The 21,506-nt window shown below is 29.9% G+C and overlaps 1 protein-coding gene across 1 annotated transcript in view; it reads right to left on the bottom strand.

The window, feature by feature from the left end:
* EYS (eyes shut homolog (Drosophila)) overlaps positions 1 to 21,506 on the bottom strand; it is a 143,736-nt gene that overhangs the window by 4,300 nt on the left and 117,930 nt on the right. Inside the window, exons 6-7 of the mRNA XM_023531214.1 lie at positions 16,541 to 16,706; positions 7,738 to 7,877 (exon numbers count right to left, since the gene is read on the bottom strand). Of these exons, the coding sequence (XP_023386982.1) occupies positions 7,738 to 7,877; positions 16,541 to 16,706 (306 nt within the window). The remainder of the gene's footprint in view (positions 1 to 7,737; positions 7,878 to 16,540; positions 16,707 to 21,506) is intronic.

Here is a 21,506-nt window from a genome sequence, read left to right as displayed (position 1 = left end):
ATGTTTATTATGCAGATTTAAATTCTTGTCTTCTGTATTGATAAAAATTTCTAGAGATAAGTTCATTCCCCTTTTCCAGAACAATAAGAGAGACACAAATGGAGATTTTCCTTACAAATACAAATGTCTTTTACAAAGAGTAACTTCTACTTGATTTTCAGAGCTTCTCCTATATCTTCTGTTTTCATGAATTAACCACTCTAAAACTATCTTATGACAAAGAGGCATATTTTGGGGTGACAAGTTCTGTTTTTCTACAGCTCCTAAGCTGTAGACAAGTACAGAATGTTAACATAGTTAATACTGTAGGCAAATATAACACAATAATAAGTATGAGTATGTGTTTCCTTAAGACTTTACAATGGCCAAAATGTAACTCACTAGGTGATAGGAAATTTTCAGCTCCATGATAACCTATGGGACCAACATCTGTCATTGATCGAGACATCATTATGGGGTATATGACTGATTATTGATATGAACTAAAGTCCAAATTTATACTGGCTTGGATCTAGCCAAAATACTGAAATAGGTTAAATTTGGTAAAGGTCTTTCACATTCCAACTTTTATTGTCCCTTTTTGTCTTCTATGTTGTTTTAAAAGCAAACTCTATCCCTAGCAACTCATAATAATATATAATCTTATAACCTTTTTGTAAATATATATACTATATTTATGTGCCTTTCTTTCAAAAATGTTTGCATTTAAAAAGAAACTTGAAGAGAGACTTTTAACACAAAGTGACAAGAAAAAAATTCTGAGCTGTCCTAAAATAAATTACAGCAGGTTGGAGAATGAGACAAAGAGACAAGAGTAATTAACAAGTTAATATCTGTGGACAACGAATGAAAGATTGCTCACATTCCTGAATATGTGTTAGAGCTTTGAATCAACTTCTAGATGGCTATTTAAAAAGAAGTAGCCAACTACCAGATGCCAGCGCATCCTGCTTCTGCATGAACTTTCTAAACTGTTTCCCATAATGAATTAAAAGTAGAAAATATTTCTTTGTGCACTTTCTAGGACTATACACTTATCCTAAAACTGTCCCTGTTTTACCTTTTCCCATTCTCCTTATCTATAGCCACTGTAAATTATTTGAAAACAACTTGCATCTTTCTTCCCCAAAACATAGTTTATAAGAGAGCCATCAACTCCAGGTGGGTGGACATATTGTCTTCCCCATTAACCCTGCTGCTAGTGGATCAGACTGAATGCCTCAGGAACCTCATCCTTTTTCTAGGCAACACACAGCTCAATAAACTCATTCTTTTAAAACAAACTTTCAGCAGGGAAACTTTTTTGTTTAACAAAGAAATGAAAGGATGCTTTTGGAATTTTAGTCCTTGATAATGAGAACTAAAATGAACCTAACTTCCTGCACTATATTAAAAACACAAATACATACACACACAGAGAAAGAAAAAAGAAACTTATTCATTGCTCCATAAAATACTTGCACCTAAGAGGTAAGAGGTAATAACTAAAATAAGTTATTTACCAAGACTAACAACTTGCTTATCTAATTCACTTTGATTCTCATCACGCTGTGCCCACCAGCACAAAGCTTTATTCATAAACTCTGACTGATCCTTACCAGTAACCCATCCCACGTCTACCCACCAAGCCTCTAGTGTATTAAAATCTTCCCATAACTTCTCCCTCCTGAAACACTAGTAAGATTCTGTTAAGGTGTTGTTTTCCTTAACTGCATAAATCTAAAAGCATTATTTTTCTTGATCAGTAGTCTTTTAGAGGGTCAACCATGAATAAACACGAAATTCTGTAAAGATCCAATTAAAATGCCCCCACTACAAAATAGTGCACGTGACAGTGACACAGGCATGGTATCAGGTCTGAACTTCAATTTCCTTTATTAAATTCCCAAATGCTAAGTTTATTTTGTCTTTTAAGAATAAAAAAAAAAGTAAGAGTTCTTTGATTATGTGATCCAATATAATCTAGAGAGAGAGAAAATCTCTGTTAACATTACTTCCTCTGGTGATTCTATAAGAGGATGTCTACTGGGAGAGAAGACAAGCATAGGTTTTATAATGGCGTCATCCAGATGACTTAAATGAACAATGTGTTCAGATGGTCAAATCAGTCTGTATTCCTTGGACATAATTTTCCTGAAGTTGAATTTTCAAAATCTTATAAACACTTTTGTCAGGCCCTCCCTTGGGATTGACTGCTCTTTGGCAGGTTCTGAAGACACGGCATTACACAAGTACCTACATAAGTTTTCATGGGGTCCTCTCAGTCTCAAAGACTTCGACACCACACATGCCTTCTTTCATGTTGTAATATATACATACATACACACATTTCTCTAATTGTTATAATTCCTCAAAGAATAATCTAAAATTGCAGTGGCCACTCCAGAGAAATTATGACGTGAACAAGAGTGTTCATTTGACAGATGCTTTAAAACAAAAAGAGGAAACCTCTCATGAGGACAGTCTCTGCCCTGTGTGTCTAATAGAGAAATTACTGTTTAATGCACAATAATCCCTCTTTTATTTTAATACTTCTGGGATTAATAAGCACTAGATTTTTAATTATATGGCTCTATGGAATTGTCGAGGATGTGTTATTGTTAAACTCTCCATAATAATAACTTGCTTGTGTGTGTGTGTGTGTGTGTGTGTGTGTGTGTGTGTGTGTGTGTGTAAAAATGAGTTTTCCTGCATTTAAGCCTTGATTACTCTTTGCAGAATGGAGATAAACTTTTAACAATAGTGATTTTATATCTGCCTGAAGCTAGTGCCCCTTCACTTCTTCATTTTTGCTCTTTTTTTCTTTCTCTTTTTCTCAGAAAATTATTTATAAATTATATATATATAAAATGTATATATATATAAAATATATATATATATATACATATATATATTAGGACTATTGTTCAGAGAGTTAAAAATATAAGAAGAGGGAAAATGATTAACTGTGCTTTATTTATATTTTTTCTTTGCCAAAATTTAGCAAAGCAGAAAACATGTATAGGTAATATAATTTTTCATTTAGATGAATAGAAAATTAGGCCCTTAGAGTTTTGGCACAGAGTTGAATTTCTTGATTTTTTAAATATATGAACACAGGTTTATTTATATTAAAAAAATCTAATGTAATCTTCCATTAAATAAATGACTTTTCAGGAAAACAAAAATAATTAATTTAAACTTCAAATAACTATTCTATTAGTTTCCTCAGATTGCTTATGATTTTTACAACTATATTAAAAATAATTGAAAATTTAATAATGGATATAATTTAAAAGAGTTTAACCTTGTTAACTTTTATTGATTCTACTACACTGATATGTGAGAATGTTTTCTTGATAAATAATAAGGACTTAACATGATGGAGTAAGTCGTAATTTCCAAATCTTTGGCCAAAGTCAAAATCTTACAGTGATATTAAATTAAATTAATAGATTATCTTTTGACACCTGAACAATTTTTAAGTAAGAAAAATATGCAATTATTAGTATCTAAATATAGTTTAATATTTCCCTTATACCAAATCTGAGATAAAAGAGAAGTTATGACAGATACCACAGAAATCCAAAGGATCTTACATGAATACTATGAAAAATTACATGATACCATATTTAATAAACTAGAAAAAATGGACAAGCTCTCAGAAATATATAACCTTCCTAGACTGAATTAAGAATTGGAAAATCTAAATAGACTGATCAGCAGTATGAAAATTGAAAAAATCATCAAAAACCTACCAAAAAGTAAAAGTCCAGGACCAAATGCCTTCATCAGTGAATTTAATCAAACTTTCAAAGAAGATGTAATACCTATTCTTTTCAAACTCTTCCAAAAAGTCAAAGAGGAGGCAATATGTCCTAACTCATTTTATGAGGCCTATTACCCTGAAACCAAAACTTACCGAAGATAACACACAAAAAGAAAACTATAGACCAATATCTCTCATGAACACAGATGCAAAAATCCTAAATAAGATACTAGTGAACTGAATACATCAACACATTAAAAAAATTATACACTGTGACCAAGTGGGCTTCATCCCAGGGCAAAGTGATGGTTTAACATATGCAAATCGATTAATATGATACACCATATAGACAAAATAAAAAGAAGAATGATATGAGCATATCAATAGAAGCAGAGACTTTGACAGAATACAATATCCATTTATGATTAAAACACTTACTAAATAGGTATAGAAGAAAAGTATCTCAGCATAATAAAGGCCATACATGAGAAACCCTCAGTTACCACTATACTTAACAGTGAAAAATTGAAACCTTTCCTTTAAGATCAGGAACTAGACAAAGCTGTCTACTATCATCACTGTCATTCAATATAATATTGGAGGCCCTAGCAAGTGCAATTAAGCAAGAGAAAGATGTAAAAGGCATTCGAATAGGAAATGAAGAAGTCAAACTATCACTATTTGTGGATGGCATGAATATCTATATAGGAAACCCTAAAGACTCCATAAGAACACTACTCAAAATAATAAACAAAAACAGTTTCAGAATACAAAACTATTGTTCAAAAATCCATAATATTCCTGTACTCAAACAATGAATTGTCAGAAAAAGAAATAAAAAAAATATTATTTTTGCAATTGCAACAAAAATAAACCTAATGAAACATGTGAAGGACCTATATAATGAAAACTATAAGACTCTTTCAAAAGAAATTGAAGAAGACACAAAGAAATGGAAAGATATTCCATGTTCTTGGATTGGAAGAACCAACATAGTTAAAATGACCTTACTACCTAAAGCATTATACACATTTAATGAAATCCCCATCAAAATCCCATTAGCAATTTAAAAAAAAAAATAAAACAAAAAATCATCCAATTTGTACTGAAGCACAAAAGACCCTGAATCTCCAAAGCCATCCTGAGAAAAAAGAACAAGGCTGGAGGTAGCACTCTGTCTGACTTCAAATTATACCACAAAGTGACAATAATCAAAATGGCATGATATTAGCATAAAAACAGACACACAGACCAATGGAACAGAATTGAAAGTCCAGAAGTAAACCCTCATTTATATGGGCAAATAATTTTTGACAAAGGAGCCAAAAATATACAATAGAGAAAGGAAAGCCTCTTCAATAAATGGTGCTGGGAAAATTGGAAAGCCACCTGCAAAAAAATGAAACTAGACTGTTGTCTATCACCACACACAAAAATTAACTTAACATGGATTAAGGACCTGATTATAAGACCTAAATCAACAAAATGCATAGAAGAAAACATAGGAATGAAATTCATGGACTTTGGACTTAAAGAGGATTTTATGAATTTGATCTCAAAGGCAAGGGTAGTAAAAGCAAAAATAAATGAATGGAACTATATCAAACGAAAAAGCGTCTGCACAGCAAAAGAAATCATCAATGAGGCAAAAAAAAAACAACTATCCAAATGGGAAAATACGTTTGCAAACAATGCCTCCAATAAGGGTTTAATATCCAAAATAAATAAAGAACTCATATAACTCAATAACAAGCAACAAAACCACCCAAAATAAATTAAAAAGTGGGCAGAGGACCTAAACAAATACTTTTCTCAAGAAGACATACAAATGGCTAACAAACATGAAAAGATGCTCAACATTGCTAGCTATTAGAGAAATGCAAATCAAAACCACAATGAAATGTCATCTTACACCTGTTAGAATGGCTATTATCAACAGGACAAGTAATAACAAGTGTTGGAGAGGATGTGGAGAAATAGGAACCTTCATATGCTGCTTGTGGGAATGCAAATTGGTACAACCACTGTGGAAAACAGTATAGTGTTTTTCTCAAAAAACTAACAATTGATCTACCATTTGATTTAGCCATTTCTCTACAGAGTTTTTATCCAAAAATTCTTGAAAACATTTATCCAAAAAGATATATGCACACGGATGTTCATAGCAATATTATTCAAGGTGCCCAGGACATGGAAGCAACCGAAGTGTCCTATGACAGATGATTGGATAAAGAAGATGTGGTACATATATACAACGGAATATTACTCAGCTATAAGAAGAAATAAAGTACTGCCATTTGTGACAACATGGATGGACCTCGAGATAATCATTCTCAGCAAAATAAGCCAAAGTTGAAAACCACATGATATCATGTATATGTGGGATAGAAATCTAAAAACAACCAACACACATGACAAACAGAAACATGGACAATAGACTATTGGTTACCAGAGGGGGAGGCAGATAGAGGTAAAAAGGGTCTGTGTGGTGACGGAAAGAAACCTAACTATGGGTGATGAAAACACAGTGCAATATATATATATGACTTACTGTTGAATTCCACACTTGAAAATTACTGGATTTTGTTAATCAAGTCACTCCCCCACAAAAATTAAGTAATTAAAAAAATGACCTTTGTTCCTTTACAGAATGAAAATTAAGACATGAAAATATCATTAATTGAAGTATATTTATATTTCTATATGTATATTTGTTTATTTTGCTTAACATAAAAATTATAAAAAATATAAAATATGTAATCATAAAAAATAAAATAGCTAAAAGTTATTGAATTGTTTTTGTTTTCTCTTGAGTCTAAAAAAATGTTAGTTACTTTATTTAAAGTTGATAATTATTTTAAAGAAATACAGAGAAATGGAAATATATATACAAGATAATAATATAATTTACTTATCCATTTCCTAAGAAAAAGTATACAGTTTATTAGTAAATTTAACATATAATATTCTTTAATATGCTGCCAAAGTTAAATAAATAATAAAGATAAAAATTTAGTCATCTATGTGCATAATCAAGTATCTGTGATTGGCTAAATACATACATGTAAAAGTATATTAAACTTAATATATATGTTTATAAATTTTAAAAACAATAAGAGATACGTTTGAAGACATACTTGAAATTAAAAGGTTTGAAGAATTTGAAACCTGTTTGCCTATATTAGTAATACCTCTCTAAATGGTTTTTGAAGTAAACAGTATATTTTATATAGCTGGCTTAAAGTTAATGGATTTATTCATAATGAAAATAGTTTATAAATCTTTTTGAAAATTTTATATGAATGATATACCAAAGATAAAATTCAAATATGGCTTATTTCTTTAAAATGACCGAATTAGATTTTGTCCAGAGAACAGAGGTCACAAATATGCTGTTAACTTTCAAAACATTTTAGAAAACTCCTGAGTCATTTTGACAAAAATGTTCCTTAATGTTTAAAATTAATATCCTAAAATTTTTGTTTCTTATTATTTGTTTGAAAACATTGCCCTAATTTATACAAAATGAAGGTGACTTGAAAAAAAAGAGGGCTGTTCTTTGTATTCTTGCATTAGGTCCCACAATTGTTAGTGGTCATGTTGCCCAGAGACTGGAAATCTCCAATAGATTTAAGTATATTCCAAAAGACAATGGTCATTCTTTATGGTCTTTAAACAAATGGTGGCATAATCATAACTGTATTTGAGAGACTTTAATCAGTCATCAAATTATGACATAAATAGAACACAAAATGACTAGAGATAAAATTATTGTTAAAAGTCCTTATTGCCTCTCTATATTGTAAATATAAGAAGTAAAAAAATTTTGCCAAGTAGATTGCTGAGAATCTGTTTATGAAGTTATTTTTAAGCTGTGCATATCTTGGACATTGATTTGGTAACCTTAACACTTCTAGCTTTTTCAAATCAGTCAATTATGAGTTAAAGAGACAAATGAGAGACTACTACATATATTCAATTTACCTTACCTCCATTGTTTCTTCACATTGGAATGGACATACACAACTAAGGTCTTCAGACCAGTTCCCATGGACTGCATCTTCAGTATAGTTTGCAGCAAGAAAGAAGTGAACATCAATAGCCACTTCACATTTTTCGTCTCCAGATTCTTTCAAATAAATAAAAACAAATAATAACTTTTAACAAACTTGAACTCACACTGAACTATTAAAGACAGCTGTCAAATTACTTGATAAAACAAATTTGACGCCTACCAAAAATAATGTTCTATGTCTATAGAATATTAAATTTGAAAGAGACCTAAAATAGAATAAGATCCAATCCTCTCATTCTAAAAATGGACTGAGAAATAAACCATCAGACCAAGACCCAGCATCCAAGTGAATGCGTTTTTTAAAAATAATTAAATGTCAATAAATTTCCAATTAATAATTGTAAAAATGATGTAATAACCACAAGCAATACATTTTATACAAAAAGCACTTTTATTCTTTATATGTTGCAGTTGCATAGGAAACCATTTCAAAAGAAATTTGGGAAAAAATCTTTAAAATATTTATGATGGAAAAATGATCAGGACATTATCCTAATTTTCTGACAGAAAGGAGTGAAGCAAGGTAATGTGTGTGTACACATGCATACGATATACATATATATTTTAGCTACTTCACACTCTAATGTGAGACATATCTGAAACAATAAAAAATGAGATTGCAAAATAGCTAAGACCATATTAAAGAGGAAAATTAGTGATAGATATAAGGATGGCCTAGACTTAGAATTATTGCACCAATATGGTAAAATATCTATGATAAATGTATTATTAAAATATTCATAGAAAAAATATTAATAAATTGGTAAATAGGGAATTAGGGAAAGAAAAATTTGAAAACTAAAAAAAATGGAAATTACAGAATTGTTGAGAGGAAGGAGTTAATTAAGCTGAATTGAGAACCTATTATCTTTCATTAACAGCTATAATATTCTAGGGTAATGAAAAAACTTAGGAGGTTACTATATCTCCTTGTAAACATAAGTAAACCTCCTATTAAAGAGACCAATAATATTTGTTAGGGAGGTAGTATTTATCCACAGACTCATCTAGGTAATTTCCTTATGTTAAAATTGCTTATGGTTAACAAACCTAAAGTCTACGGTTTGTGATGCATGGCATCCTGAAAAAAATATCATGTAAGCCATGCAACTTATAACTGAATTGTAAAGTAAACATGGTTCACAAGCTGAAATTTTCCTGCTACATGCAGACCTCATTTAGAAATCTCACATACCACTCTGGAAAAAAAGGAAGAGTTAGGAAGCCATGCAAAATGTTAGAAATCTTTCAATCTTACCAGTGTAACTTAACTGCTTATAATATTAAAATTATAGAAAATTATCATTATATTAGGAATAAACTAATCAGTGAATGCAGTTATTAGAGATGAGACACAAGAAAAGAAAAAATCAGTAAATTAAGTAATGTCAATAAAAATAATATTTTCAATGTGCTGAATGAAAATAAGTCAAATATGGTAATGTTAGCCTCATATAATCAATTGATAAATGTTCCTGGAGAAGTTTCAGTATTATTATATTTAATTATTTATCAACTAGTTGGGTGAACTTGTGTAGAAAATAATATATTTCCAATGTTTTTCTTTGTGGAAAGTTTTTTAAAAACTGTATTATTCAATTACTTTAGAGCTTGTATATTTATATTTATTATTGAATCAGTTTACCAACTAGTATTTTTCTAGAAATTTATCCATTTTATCAAAGTTGTCCAGTATATAAGCATAGAGTTTTACATAATAATGTATGTGATTAAACATTTGAATTTAACTGAAATATTATTGCCCCTTCTTCCTAAAGCCTCAAAAAGAACTAATGAAAAAAAGAAAAATTTTAACCTATAGAGAGAATGAGATAGGAGATAATAGTGAGCAAGTATTTTCAATACATTTTGAAAAGCTGAAAAGATGACGGTAAGTGACCAAATTAGCAGAATGGCAATAATTGAAACACAGAAGTGTAATTAGAGAGCCTATTTATGAAAAACAATCTCATATACTTAGCAGAAATCAGGACTTAAAGGTATCTGAGAATTTTATACTTAAGTGGGCTCTGGAAATAGCTTCTCCCCCAAATCACAAACCCAGAAAATGATTTGGATCCCTCGCTCACTTCCCCAAGCCCACGAACAAATGATTTTCAGGGTTTATTCCCAGGAAAGAGAATCTTAGAGGTTCCTGCTGCAAAGATACCAAGCTCACTGAGTTTCCCGCAATGAACAGCCAGCTGACAACTTGCAACCCTAATAGAGCTGCCAGTCATCACAGCTCATCTTCACATATAAGTCTTAGGTCCTCACCATTGAATATGATCACCTAATATTTGGCAGAAAGATTTGAAATCAGAAAGAACAAACAATCATTAAAAGTACAGAAAACTGAGATACTAAATCGAACAGAAGAAAACTAAAACAAATCAAAACTATAATATTGCTAGAGGCATAAGAAAATTTAAATTTTATCTACATAAAATAAAAGAATGTGAAAGACAAATACAGTATAATCTTGCTTATATGTGTAATCTAATAGAAAAAATAAAACATAGATACAGAGAACAGATAAGTGGTTGCCAGAGCAGGGGGTGGAGATGAGTGAAATGGCTGATGGTGGTCAAAAGGTACAAACTCCCAATTATAAAATAAATAAGTCCTGGAGTTATAATATACAGCATGGCGACTATAGTTAATAATACTGTATTATATATTTGAAAGTTGCTAAGAGAGTTAATCGTAAATGTTCTCATCACAAGAAAAAAATGTGTAACTACCTGTGGCGATAAATATTTATTACAATTACTTTGGTGGTCATTTTATACTGTATACAAATATAGAATCTTTGTTTTGTATGCCCAAAACTTATATAATGTTATATGTCAATTATATCTCAATTTTAAAAAATGAGTATTATCCACTAAAGTCCAAACATAGTGAAATTTCAGAACACTGGGGCAAAGAACATAGAAAAAGACTTCCAGAGATAATCGCAAGCTGACTGTAAAGCCTAATTAAACACATGATTCTACATTATTATTGCATGCATTCCTTTCTTTTCCCTTTATTACATATCTCATCAAATGTTATATCGGTACTGGGACTATTCCACAATCATTTCTGCATCTGTGTTCATGCTCGGAAAACCAATGATGCCATATATAATCTTGCACAAATATTACTCAGCATGTGGATGGGAAGCATATGTGATGGGAAAGCTAGGTCAAACAGCATATACATCTATAATATGATAGATATTGCAAAACTACCCTGATCTGACATTAGAGTGATTTTGCACTTTGCTAGCAATGGATAAAATCATCAAGTTGTCAAACACTAAAAGTTTGCCAGATTTACGGAAGAAAAATTATATATTTATGGTGTTTTAAAAATTATCTTTGCTCCCATTATTAATAAAGCTTAACATTTTCTTGTCTATTTAGGAATATTTTCTACATGATTTGCAGTTTTGTCATTTGTTTCTATGATGTCTTGTACAAGCAGACATTTTTGGTTTTCATGTAGTCAAATGACCAGTATTTTCTTTCTAGTGTCTAAATTTTTATCGGAAACTATAAAGGCCGTCCCCATCCAAATTTACAAAGTAATTGTCTAATATTTTTCTGATTTTTTTATCATTTTAATTTTTTATATTTAAAAGTTTTATCAATATGAATTTGTTCAAGTGTATGTTATAAGATACAAATCTGCATTTTTCCCACAGTTGTTTGACATCAGTTACTGAATAATTCCTATTTACTCTAATAATTGAGATGGCAATTCTACTATATACAAAATTTTTACATGACTTGGATTTATTTTTGAACTTTATATTTTGTATAATTTTTGATTATCAATGCAAATATTTTTAATTGAAGCTATATAATATTCTTTAGTATCTGGTAGAGCTAAACTGTACCTCGCTTACCTACAAAATGTACTTTTTCAGAATATACCTGGCTTTGTTTTAGTTTTCCATGCAGACTTTAAGAAATATACATAAGGACACTGTTGTTATTTTATTGAAATTCTAATAAATATATGTAATAATATGGAGACTTAAAAGCTTTAAAAATTAGAATTCATTGGATAAATACCCAGAAATGCAATTGCTGGGTCAAAAGGTAGATGCATTTTTAATTTTTTGAGGAACCCTAGACTGTTTTCTACAGTGGCCATACCAATTTGCAATCCTATGCATTGCACTTCAGGGTATTTATCCAAAGAAAATCAAAACAATAGTTCATAAAGGTCTACGCACCCCTATGTTCATGGCGGCTCCATTTACACTAGCCAAGGTTTGGAAGCAACCTAAATGCCCATGAATGGACAATTGGATAAAGAAATTATGGTTCATATATATAATTAAATATTACTCGACCATAATAAATGAAATCCTATCATTTTCAAGAACATGGATGGACCTAGAGGTTATTAAGCTGAGTGAAATAAGTCAAAGATAAATACCATATAATTTCACTTATATGAGGAATCTAAGAGAAAAAAAAAAGAACAAACTAATCAAAAACAGACTCACAAATATAGAGGACAATCTGGTGATGGCCAGAGGGGATCACAGCATAGGGAATGAAGTCAGTAGTAATGTAATGGCTATGTGTAGAGCCAGAGGGAAAATAATCAGAAGGATCGTTTCATAAACTATGTAAATGTCTAACCAATGTATTGTATACTTGAAACTAATAATAAAATAAAATATAATGCTAAAAAATTTAAGTTAATTTACTTTTAAAAATTAGGATTTATCTCCAACAGAATGGTATATATTTAGAATTTATTTCAGATTTTGTATTTGTAACTATAATGTGGTGATATTTGTTTTGTTTCAATTTAGAACTTTCATGTATTTGTTAAGTCCTAGACATTTTAATATTTTAACTGTTGTTCACATGAAATCTTTTTTTCCCATTATGTCATTAATTAACTCTTATCTGTATATTAAAACCATTTATTTCTATTTCATATGTTAATTAACTAACAGAATTCTGTTACTATAAAAATGTTTTGAAAATATTATTATAGGTAATATAAATAAAAAGCACTGAACCACATTTTAAACCTTTTTTAAAACTCAGATTTCCTTTTTTATTCTCAAAGTTAGGCCCTAATATCTTAAGGGAATATAAAAATAACAACAGATATTTAACAAAAGAAGACTTGCAAGTGAAGCAGTATGATAAGAAAAATACTTTTAATAAAATATTGCTTTGGAGGTGCAGGATTTTCTACCCTCAATAATCATAAAATTGTAAAAGTAATTATAATGAATAGATTTATAATTAATTTCTTGTAATATCTTCTACCACAAATAAGATCCACTATTTCTAAAAAAAAAAAAAAAAAAAAAGAATTAAAAGTAATATTGCTTTGCAATATAATTCCCAAATGCAATAATTACTATTTATTTAGGGAAAAAAGTTTACTGGCACATATTAAATGTTTTAAATGTACATATTTAATTTAGTGAAACATACTGTAACAATCACAAGCTTTAAGCAAAAGAAAGACATTCAAAGAAAACTTATTTCTCTTTTTGCCATGATTTCATTTTTTCTTAGTGTTATTCAGATTCTCTTATTTCACTTACAACTAATTATCCACTCTTTCAATATCTTCTTTTCTTAAACCTAATAATACATATAATGAACATAGATGATGACATTGAAAAGAGAGTGCATGTCAGCTCTTTCTCAAGTTGTACACTGTAGACCAATTGTCCTTGAAGGGGCTTCTTCTAATTAATTACCATCTCTTTTTGTAGAGCAATCACATTGGCAAGAATTGATTGGGCGTGAAGATACTTCATTCAGTTGGTAAAAAATTATCTTAATTAAAATAATTTTACTGCTGGTAAAATTAATGCACCCATGCAAACTTACCAGCTTGATTTTAATGTTCTTCCTCAATTATATTTTATGAGAAAAAAAAAAAAAGGAAATAAGACCTTAGCAACAACCAGAAAAAAAATGAGAATTACATAAAATACATAATTCTATTTACAACTTTTTTCACTTATCCTAAAATCTGCTTGTTTTTAAAACACGACTGAAAGAAGTCGCATTGTTGAATCTTTGTCCTAACATTAAAAAATTGGGGTGGCTCTACTTAAATATTTGTTGACTGTTGGGCTGTATCACACTGGCTTCTTAGCTTGGACAGCTGTGTCATTTAGAATCTCAAGTGTGGAGGTCACATAATTCTTATTTTTGTAATAATTAGCTTAATGAATTTATGTTCATTAAGTTCTGAACATAGATTCAAGTAGGCATAATGATTAAATATGCTTATATTACTTTGAAGATAATTGCTGAAAGCTGATTTATCTATGAGCAATTTTGACTTCATATTACTCCCACATCATAGAAAATATATTTGTTATACTACTTTCATTCATAAAATTAACTGTATTTGCTTAGAGATAATGTATCCATGAACAATTTGATTTCCTATTCCTCTCTTATTTTTCCTAAAAAAACACATTTGCTATTTTGTTGTAAACATGTTTCTTTTTAGCAATTTTTCATTCTCAAAGAATTGTAATGTTTAAAATTAAGTAAATGTATCCATGCATTATTTCTACTTTGAGACAAAGGGAAATCAAGCATACAAATTACGCTGGCTGAAGCTGGTGAACTAATTTGGCTGGTAACAGTAGATTATGTTTCTCAATTTGCACATTAAAACATTTGGGGAGCCTTTAAAATTTCCTATGTCTATGTCACGACAATTCCAGTTTGATTGTTCTTTAGGGGAAGTAGAGTAATAAGTATCATTTAAAAGCTCTGACCTAACACAGTCCCTAAATAGCCCTGAGATCAGACATTTCAGGTAACTTCTCTAACCACAGTTGTTCTTGTTTGTTTTGTTTGAGTCATTTGTAAAATAGTAATTATTTGTAACACAGTCTCTGAAGTTCCTTTTATCATCACTAACAATATAATCAACAAGCCATTGCTCTCTTCTACCAAGTTTGGTCTTGAGTGTGATTTGCTTAATGAACCGATAACTATTTCTGTCATTAGGGGTTGTTAACTCTCCAGAATACCATCTTGTGTGCATGATGAAATAAATTATCGTCTTCTGTTTAAAAGACTAATTGTTAGTTTACTTCAACACTGTTTTAATGTACTAGTAGTAATAAGTGCAGCTGCTGTCAGTCGAATAAAACAAGCCATTAGTTGAGAACAGACATATCAAATCTACTAATGTGCTGACTGTTGATAAACTATAATGCCAAACTGTCATTGACAGAGGAAATGTTCCCTAAAAGAATTAACTGGAGTACCATACAGTTTTAAGAATGTAAACTAATTTGCATAAGCTAAGTCAAATAGTATTCAAAGTATAATCAGAAAAACAGAAAATTATGCACATCAAAATATATTTTGAAATGGAAACTGCCAGAGTATAAAACAATTAAAAACATATTTAATAAAATATGTGTTGGAATTATTTCATTTCTAGTGTTAAAGCCAGAAAACTAGGATTCTTATTGACGCCTCTATCACTTGCTCTCTGTATACAATTTATAAGTAAGAATTTTCATTTATTTTAAGTTCTTATTACCTCACAATATGACTACCATAGATTCACTACCATCTTTACCCTCTCCAATCTATTTCTTCACTTTATCTTCTTTTTTAATTTTTCAAACTCTACTGTGATATCCGATTCCTTTTAAACAAAAATCAATATTTACTCAATATTAAATAAATATTAAATAAATTTAACTCAATATTTTAGTTCTGGCATTGCCCTCTCCCCAAGTCTTATTTTTACTCCTGTTCTCAGAGTTTCAGCAGGGCCTTCGAGGGATCATCTCCTCTAATGATGTGTTTTTGTTTTCTGTTTTTTTTTTTAAGCCACTTTATTGGGGATATGATTGGCATACAAAAAGTTATAGATGTTGAATATATATAACTTGATGTATATGGAGATGAGTATACATCCATGAAATAATAGTCGGTCATTGTTATAAACTTATCTCTCACTTCCAAAAATTTCCCATCCCCTATGTTTTGTTTTTATTTTTCCCCTTTGTGGTAAGAGCATTTAACATAAGACCTACTCATTTAGCAAATTTTAAAATATACAATACAGTATTGCTAATCATAGGCCTTGCATTATACAACAGATTTCCAAAACTTATTTATCTTCCATAACTGAAACTTTGTACCTTTTGAAATACAGTGTTTTTAAAAGTGTAATTCCCTCAATCTAATTCCCTCACTTCTGCAACTCCTCTGTCCTGGCTTCATTCATATCTTTGTTCAAGGGTCTTTTTATCATGGAAATTTATCTGACCTCCCAAATTACTCTCCCAATGGCCCGTATTTTACTTCTTTAAAAAAAAAAAAAGTTTCTTTGGTTATAATCATTCATGAGAAGGTATTTCTTTCTGTAAAAGCATTTTATTTCAATTAACGATTACATATTTATCACTGTGAGTATTTGTCCAATAACTCTCATTCAAAAAAATAATCTATGAGAATAAGGAATAGCTTTAGTTTTCTTTACAATTATATATCTTGAGCCAATCAAATTCATGAAATGTAGTAGGTGCTAAGGAGATGTTTGTTAAAGGAACAAAGCAAATAATAAGAATATAAAATTCATTTTTCTTTATTTTATGTTTTGATATATATAATTTTTATGTAATTAGAAAATACTTACCTAGCAAATGTTGAAGTGATTCAGGCAAATAAAAATTAAAAATATACATATTTTATTACCTGTAAATTCCAATTCCCACATACATTTAAATTGGGAAGGATGAGGAAGTTCGGCTTGGCAAATATTATGGCTGATGGATCCACAGTAGCAAGGGTACAGAGGAATTAAGCAATCATTCCTTAGAAACCAACATAAATTTCTTGTGTACCCTGGAGTACATATATACTAGAAAAATGAAGCAATAAAACAATGATAAGTATCTTACTGAAATGTTTCAGTATATATTTTGGCTTATAAAATGCACAGCTAATTTCTAAAAATATCAATTTTTAAGAAAATACTATAGGACACACCTTTTATCAAATGCTTTGTGTATTCTTTCTATTCTTTTAACTTCTCTGTTTGAACCATCTTTCATCATGTTCATATTTAAAATGTCTATATAATGTATTTTTGGCTTTGATTCATTTCTCAATCTATACCTGTAGTCTACAATCTTCTGTTTGTTGGGCTATAATTATTTTTTAATTAAAAGTATAGTATAAAGTAATAGACACACTATTTAAAACACATGTGACCCAATAGGATTAACACAATGAAATGCTAAGGTATTGTTTGAATGTGTTGAGCCTTTAAAATTTAAATAATATGAAAATATGTTAATATAATCAAACTTTTTCTAATAAATGATCTATCTATGGTAACCCCTAGTATCTTCAATGGCAGAATTCATAACTGGTTATATCCACAATGAAATTATTACACTTAAACAATCTCAGGTCATATTGAGCTATCGTTAAGTTTTAGCACATGCTATTTTAATGAGGCCTTATGATGATATAAACCAATACTATAAATTTAAGCCCTGGAGACAGACTAGGGCTTTATATTCTGTTTAGAGCATACCCTACAATTATTTCTACTTCTCTGAGTTTCCAATGAGCAAATTCCCAATGAATTTGGCAGAAGGAAGCAAAGGTGAGTCATGGGGAACAAGGAATCGCTAACATCTGACAGTTCCTTTAATGCAATTACTACATTAAGTAAACTTTGTTCTAATTGTTTCAAGTCATAATGACCTTCTACCTGCACTTGCAATACAATTTCTTAATGGCTAGACAAAGTATGACTCTTAAAGCATGAGTCTCTATATTAATAAATGACCACAAATCTAATTGGAATCAACACTAAAGATTAAAATAATCTAAAAAATCATAATTTAATTACATTGAATGGCTATCAAAATAATACAATTTTATAATAAATTTCTAAGTCTTGATATCACCAAAAGCTTGACTCCATAACTTTATACCAAGACATAGAATTTTGACTCTTCAAACAGCATTAGCTAACCTTCACTGTCAGTGAATATTGTCTTACTGACTTATGATCTTCATTGAGATTTTCATTGCATTTGAATTTATGACTGTACACAATAAACTTAACAAAAAAGCATATTGTTTATAGTTACAGAACCTGTAGTCGTCTCTTTGCTTCAAAGAAAACAAAACAAAAAGACTGATAAACCTCAGCTTAAATTAAGCCATCTCTTAGGGGGTTTTGTTTGTTTTGTTTTGTTGTTTTAGTGTGTGTATGTGTGTGTGTGTGTGTGTGTGTGTGTGTGTGTGTGTGTGTGTTTTAAAATGAGAAAATCAGAGGCAGATGAACAAAAGTTATACAATGTCTGGCATAGTCAGGAGTGAGGAATCCATTAAAAAAATAAGATTTCACATCTTCTGTAATTTGGGGAAGATGGACCAGTAAGGAGTAGTTGCAAACTAATGATGATAAATGTCAAACAAAATGATAGGAATAACATAGATCCCTGCTTACAGTGGTGCTATGGTGCTCATCTCGCTAGCCTGAATATTACTTGGAGACAAAATAGGGCTCTGACTTTTTCTGAATAAAAGAAACCAAAGTCTCTCACAGTAGATTTCAAGGGAAGTCAGAGGAATTTATTATTAGACCCCTTTATCCTAAATGAGAACACTTTGAAGGTAACCAGACTTTAGATAAAGTTTGAATTTATATGGGGTTATTTGGAATAAGAAATTGGAGCTCTTATAATCATTTATAAATTATTGCAATACCAATAAAATGCCATCTAATTTAACCTGAGCATTAAGAGCAATGTATTTCATTAGACCATATGCAGAGGTTAGGAAATATCATGATATAGATTTATTTCTGAATCCAACCTCTCATTCATGACTTGTGTGTTCATGTGAGAATTCATATCTATATACACACACACACCACAGCAAAAATATAAAAATCGATGTACTATATAAACTTTAAAGCAAGTTAACAGAACATGAGTAAAGAAAGTAAGATGGATGCGTAAAGGCTTTTGAACAAGTAAATTAAACTTCATCTCTAAATATCTCCGAGTTTTCTAGCAGCCAAGAAAAAAGGGAAATCATGAAAATAAAGCCTAATTCTTCTTAGTGATTAGTTTTATTTTGGTGGATTCATTCTAGTTTATTGAGAGAACCATATTTCCAAACAATCTTTCTAAAAGATAATTTTCATATGGTAGAAGATATTAAACCATTGATAATCATATAATGATCATTTTGCTGAAAATTATTTATTAAATTGACCACAAATTCATAGAGTTTTCTCTGAATAGTGGTACTTTATATTCAAGTAAGATGATTTTCAATAAATTAAATTCTCTCTGAGTATATATTTCAAAAACACTGCTAATGAAGGAAAAGCAGTCATCGTGAATTCAGGGGGACATGGTGACTAATATACTACTCACTGCCTGTTAAAACACAATTTTCTTAGTTCTTATAAACTTAAATAAAAAGACAATTAATTGACTCAGAATCAATTGTATGGTCAGATTGGTGTTTTTGTGGAATTCAATTATTCTAAAGTGACTTCTATTTTCCAGAGAAGTAAATTTCTAGTAGAATGAATGGTCTTCTATGTCATTGTTATCTAAAGTTCCACAATAACCACAAGTGACATGGTAATATTAACTTTTATTCATCAATTTTATTTGGACCCACAGGGATTAAAAAATATCTATATGGAAATGCTTACTTAGCTATTTGATTTTTTAATCTCTTCAAGTTAATAGTTGGAATTATGTTTTAAAATAACACTTATTTTTAATACTACTTCTAATTGAGTTCATGGATTAGATAACAAATTTTAGTTCAAAAATATGTGGAGGTCTGGAAATTGATTTCCACATTCATAAATTTCAACCTTTATCCATGAAATAGAAATTTAACTCTCTTTATATAAAACAGGTTTGTTTGTTCTGGTACAGTAGATTTAGGGTGAGTAGCTCAACCATTTGCTTGGGACTTTATATTTTTAGCATTGAAATTCCTGTGTCCAGGGAAGGAACTCAGTCTTGGGCAAACTGGTCATGTTGTTTTCCCTAAGGAGATTGCATTCAAAGTATTATTTCTGAAAGAAAGGAGTATGAGGAACAGAGCTACAGTTAGTATGTGATGGAAGAGAAAAATTAATCTTCTGTTTTTCTAGGTCTCTGGTGTGTGTGTGTGTGTGTGTGTGTGTGTGTGTGTGTGTTTACGGAGAGTTAAACTATCTAACACACTTATCAAAAGTTTCCTTCATCTAGATATGAAACTAGACGCAGTACTGAAGATTGTTTCAACTTCGCAATATTTATCAACTATATTAAATTGGCTTGTATCTCGTAAAATATATTTCTGTAAGAAAATTAATATTACATTGATTACAGTAAACAATAGTCATTCATAAATTGCTGAGAACATATATTGATAATAAATTATAATCTATATTATACTTAACTGCCCTGATTATACAAAATAATTGAAAACAGCAATCAGCATTTGCACTAGTGTTTTTTTTTTTTTTTAAGTGAGTATGGTGTCAGAGGGTAGGGATATACAGACATGCATTTAGTAGTGAACATCTATCTTATTGTTGACAGTGAACTAATTAACTTGCACATGTTAGGAAACTAAACTTGAACTGACCTTGAACTTCAATAAGCTCATGAGAGCATAATTTTTGTAAGAAAACAGTGAAATTAAGACAATGATGAACTAATTTCACAATGACAGTAAAAAGAAACAAGAAAATTTAGAAAACTGTCTATAAAAGAAAAGCAATCTATTTCTTATATCACATGTCACTGTATGTTACATCAGAAAGGATTAAAGTTTGCAGTACCAAAATTTTGTAATTTGACTGATATACAAAAAAATTATAAAAAATTAATTATCCTAACTGATTTAACAGATTATATGCCAAGTGTATTTGATGATGCTTTACTTAAGGCTTTTCTTTTTTTTAAAGGGAAACTAATTTTGATTGATAGTATAAAGAAGATTTAAAAACAACTCTAGATATTGATTTCTTATTTTAATAGCCTAATTTCTTAGGCAAGATAATGATGCATAATAGATATTCTTCTTCTCATGCTGTATTAAGCATCTTAAACTACTTCTCAAAGAAACTGTATCCCAAAATCATGGCTTATACCCATCATTGCCACATCTATTTCCTAATGATTCTATTTATGTTCATTTTAAGCATTTACCAGTTTTTAGAAACTATAAGAATATGTAGAAATATTTTTCTTTATATAATGAAGGTATTAAAAATAGGAGTGACATATATCACCTCTATCTCTACCCCCACCATGTGTGTGTGAGATAACATTTTACCATATGTGTAAACTTTACCATTGTTCAAATAGTTCAAAAGCATTATCTTATTAAATTCATTTCATTTAAATTTTCAACAGCCTGATAGAACAATTCATATTATACTCTATTTCATACTTCAGAGAAGAAAATTATGAGGTTTTTTTTTTTTCCTTTGTGTAAGTTCATATGCCTAATTTTTATAGGGCTAGGACAAAAATCTATATACTTGGGTTTCAAATCCCATCATCTCTTACTTTATTTATGTTTTTCATTTACTCTTAAGCAGAAGTAGTACTGGTGCAAGTGTTAATTGACAGAAAAATAATATTTTCACTAAAATTTAAAGTATAAAATCTTATAA

Source organism: Pteropus vampyrus, unplaced genomic scaffold, assembly GCF_000151845.1.
Source record: "Pteropus vampyrus isolate Shadow unplaced genomic scaffold, Pvam_2.0 Scaffold64, whole genome shotgun sequence".
NCBI classification, from domain to species: domain Eukaryota; kingdom Metazoa; phylum Chordata; class Mammalia; order Chiroptera; family Pteropodidae; genus Pteropus; species Pteropus vampyrus.
The sequence above is the reverse complement of the archived record's forward strand: the minus strand, read 5'-3'. Positions and strand labels throughout refer to the sequence as shown.